Source organism: Anguilla anguilla, chromosome 1 (genome assembly GCF_013347855.1).
Source record: "Anguilla anguilla isolate fAngAng1 chromosome 1, fAngAng1.pri, whole genome shotgun sequence".
Lineage (NCBI taxonomy): Eukaryota > Metazoa > Chordata > Actinopteri > Anguilliformes > Anguillidae > Anguilla > Anguilla anguilla.
Window position 1 is genome coordinate 18,433,361 of NC_049201.1, and position 9,478 is coordinate 18,442,838.

Consider the following 9,478-nt stretch of genomic DNA (forward strand, 5'->3'; position numbering starts at 1 on the left):
GGTTAGGCAAGGGTAGAGAGAAACGGTGGACTCTGAGCCACGAATGGACGGTCTGTTTATCTCAAGTCTGGAAATCAGGAGCTGCACACTGAATATCCATTAGACTGTGATGCCAGTGGAAAGGCCTGCTAGAGTCCCCAACTGTCACTAATTGGCCTTGCAGGGGGGCGGACTGAGCGCGAGCGAGCTGCGATGCCATCCCTGCTTTGGGCGATTTACTTACCCCGGCATATTGGACATGCCGGTTCAGTCACGGGAGCATCAGAGAGAGGGAGGAACAGCCAGACACGTGAGCTAAGGGTACAGCCGCTGTCTCTGCACAACGCCTCTACGGGATCAGTAACACCCATACTCATCCATCACTCACTATTTACAGTGGAGTGGTTCTGTAGATGAAAATACACACCCAACTCATAGACCAACAGGACACTGAGAAGAACACCCAAATAAACACTGCTGAGAGGCTCCCAACTGAACAAAGATCTACCGAACAGTAGCCTATGTAACCTGGGTTGCGTATAATGGTGTCATATACTGCATAAACAAATACAGGCAAGGGTGTTTAGAGAAAAGTTTTGCCAAAGTGATTGGCTATGCGTGAGGTGTGAGGCTGTGCACTGGGAAAGCAGGTTCTGCTCGCTAGCAGGCCTCAGGGCTTCTCTCTCCTTCATTATATTTCTTTCTGGAAATCATTCAAAGATAACCTCGGGATGAGAAGAAAGCAGCGGTCCGCATTTAAATTTAATGACTGAAAATATGAGAGCGAAATTGCGCTTCCCGACTTTCACTTTGTCATTCTGTAACTCGTCATATGCTTCTCCGTGGCACCCAAAGTGGGGCGTGATTTCCGAGCCAGGCCCCACCGCGACTGATCGCTCAATCACCGCGGAGCTCCTCGGACGGACTCCAGAGCGAGAGGCTCGTCATATGGCGGAGAAGAGCGCGGCCATCGATCAGCCGAACTCATTAGCGGCTCAAAGATCCGCGCATTACCCGGGGTGGGATTTCGGCTTGGCGCTGGCCGCGTGGCGTTAATAAGACGAATGAGCGGTTCGCCTCGTCCCGGTCCGCTGCGGCCGGCCTGCGAGCGCCCGTCGCCGTGTAGGTCAAGCATTATGCGCCAGAAAGGAGCGTGCTCCTCCTTAAGTTCACCTCACCGGGCCTGCGTCAGCAAGTGCTATTGACGACTTTCTCCTGTGACGCTGGGCCTCGCGCGGAAATTGGCAGGAGAGCTTTTACAGGCGGTGCACCTGGAAACCCAGCGTGCCCGTCTCCCTGACTTTCCTCTCGTCCTCCCTAAATTGCCTCATTTATTTTCGGCCGAGAACATCAATTTCCATTTATCCGCCAAACCCCTCCCACCTCGCCCCCCGGCTCCCCCCCTCCAGTCCCCTGGCTTTATCCGACGCAGAGAGTAATGAGACTAACAAATGAATTCCTCTCCCAACAGGCCATTCATTTACACAAACAACGGCGGGCAAGGGCACGTCCCAGAGGCGGTGGCGTCTCCGCTGAAAGGTCACTGCCGCGATAACGCTCCTCCGTGTCAGACACGCTGACCCGCAGACATCATCAGCCCCTTTCGTCAGGGGAGGAACGCGTACCGTATGCGTGCGTGATCAGGGCGCCCCGGAGAAAATGTCGCCCGTTTCTTGAAATATTGGTCGCCTGTCACCCAAAACCCACCGCGGAGAAGATTTAGAGCGGGGGAGGTGCGGGAGGAGAAATCGTGTCTCTTGAGCTGAAAAAAGCAATTCGCCACGTAAATGACATTGTCTTCCCGTTTTCCCCGGCCACCTCGCAAGGACAAAACAATCAGTTAATCCGCCGTTATCTGTCAGAACGTTCAGGGGCGCTGACAGAATACAAATCCGGGCTGCCCCGCGGAGCGCGGGATGCCCAGCTGCCGAGCATGACGGGGGTACGCAGAGCGAGCCTGTCGGGACGGGTCACTCAGGACCCCTCTCGACACGGGTGCCTGCCGCAGGGCGAGCGGAACGGGGACACGTGCTACATAGAGATCGACCGCACCGCAACCAAGCTCACTGCAAAAACACAAATAACCCGGGCCCCCTCCCTGCACAGGGACTTTTACTACCACAGAGCAGTACAGAGAGAATCAGCGCTCAGAGCTTTCCCAATGTATTAAGACTAGATGCAGACTTTTTACTGGTTAAAAGACTTTTGAATAATTCAGAAATTGATTAAGCAGTTGGAAGTGTATATGCCGGAGAGAGGCCTGTTCTTATCTTGCTCAAAACTAATAAGATCTAAAGGGGATATTATTAAGCATGGTAGGATAGTCAGAACGCTGACCTCCTTCACATTATAGCAGTGTGAGGCTTGAATGGTCTTAGCATTTCGGAGGAAAACCTACGAATGAACAGGTCTGGTAATTATCCAGCTAGACATTGAGGATGACGAAGACGGCTGGCCTTCAAAATGTAATTGTGTGCATGGCTGAAAACATTAAAGTTGGGGATGACATTAAACTGAATATGTGGGCAAAGGTCCTCTAATTGTACTTAAGATTGTCAATCAGAGCCTGCTGAGAAACTGAGGGCGAGCATGTGCTGACCTCCACAGAGAGTCCAGAGAGACGTAGGTGGATGATTCACTCTTCTCTCCTGTAAAGTTCACCAGGAAAAAAAACTGAAATGCATGTCTTTTTAACAAAATTCTTTAAATAAAGTTTTTTAAGAACACTTCAGTGTTTCCAGGACAGGCAGGGGAAAGCATCAACTCCCTCACATGTCAGTTAGAAACCTTATTGTATCAGATGCCATTGTTTAACTTAGATGTATACGAAGCTTCTGAAATGAATTTAAATTGCAGCCCAGAACAGCCAGCTCTCGTTCCTGGTGGTACCCTCACATCAGCCTGAGAGCATTGGGTCTATAAACAGCAGTAAAGGCTTGTGAATTTCATAGCTGTAAACCACGTCAGAACTTTCCTCCACTAACGGTTGAAATCTCACTGAGTAATGACTGCTTCTACCGCCCACACATTCCTGTTCAGGGCTTTCTGACACCTCATTAAGCCCTCCCTACTTCATTCCGCTGATGTAATGGGGCACTTTTCAATATACAACTAATGCAAACACATTATCTGCCGGATTGTCCATGGGGATTGAGAGAAAATAATGTTTAGGTGCTCTTAGTGCCACAAAGATGAAACAATAATGCTCCCTTTTTTTGTTCCTCCCAGAAGGCATTAGAGGGGTTTATGACTTAATTGAGTTGTTGAGAATCTGCCGGCGCACAAAGCATGGATGTCCCCCTGGCCTTTAAGTGCGGATGACAGGTTGTTGCGTTGTTGTGTCTTCCCAGAGTGACTGTTCCAGTGACAGTGAGAGCGAGGACAACTTCATCATGGTCCCACCGCGAGACCACCTGGGCCTGGCTATCTTCTCCATGCTCTGCTGTTTCTGGCCCCTGGGCATCGCCGCCTTCTACTTCTCTCAGGGGGTAAGCATCACAGCCCTGGCATCCACTGGCCTCCATACGGCAGCCCAAGATCAAATAAGACCAACTCTAGTCCCAAACATTGTAGTGGGCGCTTGGAGGCACGGCCTCTCTTTAGACTATCAGTACGGTGGTTGTATGAACAATCGCTGCAGTCAAAAAGCAAAAGTGATCAGCTACACCATGTAAAGTACATATTTCCTTCACATATCCCATAAATATTTGTTTGCGCCAAGACTGTTCAAAGACAGTTAGATGGCAGATGGTTCGTTATTTATTCAGGGATGCGGTCGGTTGCTTTCCTCCAATACAGCTTCCATTAGAAGTTCTTATTCACTGTTGATGAGAATTAAGAGGCTTGCGAAGTAATTATGACAATGATTATGGTGTCTGGAGCGACAGATCTGGCTGGCACTCTCACTGGGAGGGCACAGCAGTAGGAGTTAAGTGGTGGCCTAGAACGCTGGTTGCTCTAATGACGTTTTTTTCTCAGTACTGAACCTTTTCTCATCCACTTCCTTCATCTTTGTTTTGGAGCCAAATAACAGCCAGTCCCTAATTCAGCTTAAAACTCACTCTCCATTCTCCGCACCATACCTGTCTTTATGATAGCTTTATTGATATGTGATCTAAAACAACAATAACAATAATCTTTGGTTAGTTTGAAATTGACACGGTTACATATTTTCAGACTGACTTAAAAAGGTGCCAAATACCTGAAAAAGCCATTTTTCATCTTTTAAAACCTTTGTCTTTCACCAAATTTTGGAATTAAAGCTTCTGCAGTCTACCGGCAGAACTCTGCAGTTACTATCACTATCAGAGAACACCCCATGCAGCTGCAGACCAAAGGTACCCAGAAAGCCAAAGGAGTTTCTTTTGCATGTTGAAGTAGGAGAAACATAATGACTGAAAACACCCTGCCTCCTGGAGATGCTATTGGAATTTTACATCACCCCCACAGCAGCCATTGGCTCTGGATTCATGCTGGTGCTTTATTAGGACCAACCACCCAGAACGCTTCACCTTTCACCTTTAACAACCAGAATTGTTATAGATATAAAATGGACAAGTGATCTTCATACAAATGAATAAGAAATTAATTACGCTAATAAAGTCGGTGATTCAGCATAGTCCCTAGTGAACTGGGCTTGTAACCTACAGAACCCTAAAACAGGGTACTTAGCATGTGTTACTATGATAAATACCTATAACTGTAAATGTAACCTATAAATGTAAGCTCATGAAGGTCATCGTGGATAAGTGCCACTACGCATAACTGCAGCAGTAATTACATTATATATAATTGTCAGGTAACATTCTTAAGAATTAGATATAATACATGCTTTACATCATCAACAGCATACATGAAAACACAGTTATAATACACCTCATTATACCTGTGTGTTTCCACAAACAGTAATGAGAATCCAGGCTTGCAGTGCAGCTGTAACCATCATTTTAATTATACCTGACCTCAGGTCTGTCTATAAATAGCAACACTTTCTGTCTGACCTGATGATGAATGTCTCATTTCCATAGTGAGTATATTAAATTGAGCTACAATTCATCACTTAGTTCTAACTGGTATTTCAACTAACAGCAAGGACAATTATATGTAATCAGTCCAACATTTTAATCCAGCATCCTTCAAAATGATTTCAATAGTAATTGGGGAAAATGAGAATGGTGGTATTTTAAAAAATGCTAAATTAACAGTATGAATGCTAATGTCACTCTTTTCAACACACATTATTATTATTATTATTATTATTATTATTATTATTATTATTATTATACATTTTTGATGGTTCATCATTAGTATAATGTGCCATTACCTTGAAATCATAATTTTCTCATGCCTAAATGTAAATGTAATGTGAAATTCCATTTCCACATGACACCAGTGAGACTGCTCACTGTGTAACCTGGCAGGTTCAGGAAAGAATATTCTTTCGTAAGACACAGTGACGATATGCTAAGTGATGACTTCAGTTGTAGTAACACTGCCTTACTAACTAGCCTACTGGCATTCTCACTTTCTGTGACCTTATTCCCAGGTGTGATGTACACTGTTCTGATGATCCGTTTCCTGATCTTCAAACACCAAAAATTATGAATTTAGAAAGCCGTTTTCAGAACATCTGTGCTTAGCAAAAGTGAACAGTGCATTAATGCGAGGTTCCCGATAAAAACAGTTACGTAACTCCTTGAATCACCGTCGAGTCAAGAGGGGAACCAAATCGATAGCATTTCTGTGGATAGAAAGGTTAGGTACTGCAGCTGCAAAAAGCAAGAGCCTCCCACAGGCACAGCCACGTCTGCCTGCGCGATATTTGCAGAGTAAACAGCGGAAGACAAAGACAAAGACCAGCGTGGTGCCATGAAAACCGGTGTGGCTCCTCCACGGCTCGGCACACAGATAAAATGCAAATGGCCGCGCGCGCGTGGTGCGAGCACACAGCGGCTGGGAGAAAAGCGCCTAGAGCAAGAGAGAATATTCTCATTCAATTAATCTGACTAATGTTGCTTCATTTTCCCGTTGCTGACAAATAGCCTATTTTCCCCGACTGTGGAAATTAAATCCTTGGAACCAGCGTTTTTGTTTAGAAAGCCAACATGGAGCTTGTAGACGCTAATTCAATTTTCATGGTGATGAAGAAAAACCAAATTATAGTGGAGATACTGAAATGACGTTGGTTAAAATGCTGAATTCATCTGATAGTGACAGTGTTGTAAGGTACTACTTTAGGATTGTTTGTGATGAATATAATGTTTATGGTGCTGCTTCTAACAAAGCATATGCCGTGTCTAATATGACTAATGGTCTCAAGGGGTTTGAGTTGTTATGCATGTGTGTTTGTGTGTGTGTGTGTGTTTTATAGTCAATCTTTAGTGAAATAAGAGCACTTCATAAAAAGGCTGTCAGTCAACTGAGCATAATGCCATCCCGTGACCCCATTGCCCTTTTCCCCCTGAAGATGATAAGCTTAATATGGTGTTCTTGTACTGTAGCTCTCCTTGTCCTCGGGGAGTCTGTCAACGTTCACTGTAATTATTTATCTCAGTACAGGAAAATAAATTCATTAAATATTTAATCGTCTTGTTCATAGTAATTGAATTTAAGAGATGCCCTGTTCAAGCCTAATCCCACTCAATGATGTTAACTTCTTGCACACCGCGGACTCATGTAACTGAATAACAGGTTGTTCACAGAGCAGAGTGTTGGCAGAGTGTTGAAGGATGTTCAATTCTCTGCCAACAGTGCGCGACTTTGCTGAAAAGTCGCTACATTCCCCTGAAGACCGCAAGCTTCACTTGAAATGAGTATAAAAAAAGAGTGCCTTTTCCAAGCACCGGGAGGGCAACTAATTTCCTCTGTGAATGGATTAATGTGTTTGATGTCACTCTGCTCTTCACTTAGTTTCCATGGAAACTGATAGTTCTCATTTGTTGAGAGCTGACTTTTTCTTTTTGCATTTGTACTTGTTGTATGTTTCCTTGCCTTAACTCTAGCCATTTGGCTTTCTATTCAATGAAAGCATTACACAGCAATGCCTTCATCCGAAAGGCTATTTTTGGCTGCTCCTGCAGTGGAGCCAGAGTAGGTGAACGTAGGTGATAACAGCTGCAGCATTGAGCAGGAGTCATCCTCTGTGGGAGGCTTTCCAAAAAATTAAACTGGAAAAACAAGAAAAACAACTCTGACCACCATGTTTCCTGCCAAGAGGCCACAAGAAACAAAAACTCTGCTTACATTAAGACTTAAAATAGAAGTAACCCATAAAAGTAACATAGATGCTAGGACCACACACATTTGCACTTAAAAAATTTAAAAAATGCATTTATCAAAAAACTAAATTAAAAAATTGGTTCTTAAGATCGGCGAATCGGCTCCCGACCCTCACCTAAAGAAGAGCCAAGCCCACCATAGCTTTTTGCAAATTCTCAAATGTTGTTTGCCAACCACCAGTAAACATCAGACGACAGTAGCTAACGTGAACACCTTTGATGAAAAACTGTGTGTTTTTGCCAATATGTGCATTTGAATGACTCTGCATCATGATTATAGACACAGAAGTTGCTGAATTCATGGATAAAATCCCATCCCTCGCTATGATGGACAGCCTCTCACCCCACTTTTGAGTTTAGCTACTTCAGAAAAGTTATGAACAAAACTGTCCAATGTGGTTGGACAAAGTACATTGTACGAATGAGTTCGTTAGATGCATACAGAAGGAATGGCAAGGACAGTGGTTGTAGACTGGAGTGTTCTGGCAGGAGTACAACGTTTGAAAATAGATTGAATGCAATAGACTGCAGTTCCTCTGGCTGCATCAAAAACAATGACTAGAGATGTGTATTTCTGTTCTGGTCAGAAACAGTATCCAGTGGAGGGAGAGGAGAAGAGCCACATCCTGTCTTTAAAGAGGTAGAAAGTCCTGGGGTCATAAAGTAAAATATCTCCCCAGTATTTTGTTACAGTCCACCTGGATTTGCTAATTAGCACAGTTCTTCAGCCAGAGGGTAGAAATAATTAGTGAAATCAGCTGGCTAAGTTTATTGGTGTAAGAAACTCACAGCAGGATTTTTACTTTCTGACCCCGGGACTTTCCACCTCTGGTACTTTTGATATTGGTAAGACTAGCAGTAGCATACTAAATGAGCTAGAGGACCAGATGACACTTCCATGGAGACCAGGGTGCAGAAGTGCAGTTGGGATAGCTCAAAGGTCTGGACAATGGCATCGGTAGCATACGTAGTAAAAAAAGAGGAATATTGTGGAAATAAATCTGAAGCTCATAGTATCTGTTCCAATGTTTTTCTGTGAAAGACAGCTTGTTATCAATCATGAACATAGATTCTTAGCAGTCTGGGGTTTGGACACCATTATGATACCAAGGTTAAAGGAGAGATCCTCAAGGGAGTAGGTAGTTGGCATGGCAGGTAGAATAACTCAGTTTTGGCAAGCTTGAGCATGAAATGCTGTCTGATCATCCAACTCAAAATATAATTAAGGAAAGCTTTTATGTGTGAGGGAATACATCCCTGGGAGGAAAGGAGATAAATGTTTGTCTTCAATAGAACCTTGGTAGAAACCACAGGAGGATATTATTGATCAGAGGGATGTTAATGTACAGGAAACCTAGTACGGGCCAAGAATGGATCCCAGGGAGCTCTTGTATTAAGCGGATGGGACTCAAGATAGATTCATGCCAGTTCACCTGATAAGAGTGGTCAGACAGGTATGAAGAGAACCATTTGTGGGCATTGCCTGAGATACACATTACTGTCATTTTGTTAGGGTTGGCAATAGGGCCTGGTGGTCAGCTGTGCAGCACAGAACACATAGGATTAAGACAGAGGACAGGGATGCTTGCTTTGACAGATAAGAGTGCCTCTGCTACAGAGGACAGCCATCTCTGTTGAATGGTTTGCTTTGACCAGACTGATTAAGGTAAAGTCAGGTCAGGTAATGGGTTAGGAGAGTGGATACAACCAATTCATGGGAGGAGGGATACCAATTAATAGTGTGGGTACATAGTTGGATTTTTGAGTAAGAGTACTACTTGTGCCAGCTTGAATTCACTGGGGACACAACCAGTGTCCAAGGAGGAGCTGACCAGTGCATAGATGCAATCATGAATGGTAATGGCAGAAGTACAGGAGCAGAGGACTGCAACATGCACAAGTGCACACACACACACACACACACACACACACACACACACAGTGTATGAGTGAGACCCAGAAAAGTCCTGATCTTTGCTAGGGGGTAGTTCCTTACAAAACCTGCCTGAGATATGAATTGTAACATACAAGCCCTTCAGTAATGTGAGGTTGTTTGAACTGTGAAGTGAATTCTGAAAGTGAAGATAAAATACTCATTTTAATTTGAATCATTTACTGGAATGGTGACTTGCATTATGTATTGCTCTAGCCTTATTTTTAAAATAAATATTAATATAAATATATAAAATATATAAATATTCATTCTGTAGCTAAAATAGCCG

The 9,478-nt window shown here is 44.0% G+C and overlaps 1 protein-coding gene across 3 annotated transcripts in view; it reads left to right on the forward strand.

The window, feature by feature from the left end:
- Nucleotides 1-9,478, forward strand: part of LOC118219507 (synapse differentiation-inducing gene protein 1-like) — a 29,568-nt gene that overhangs the window by 14,917 nt on the left and 5,173 nt on the right. For all 3 annotated transcript variants that reach the window (XM_035402731.1, XM_035402712.1, XM_035402722.1), the window contains one exon: nucleotides 3,330-3,467. In XM_035402731.1, the coding sequence (XP_035258622.1) occupies nucleotides 3,330-3,467 (138 nt within the window). The remainder of the gene's footprint in view (nucleotides 1-3,329; nucleotides 3,468-9,478) is intronic.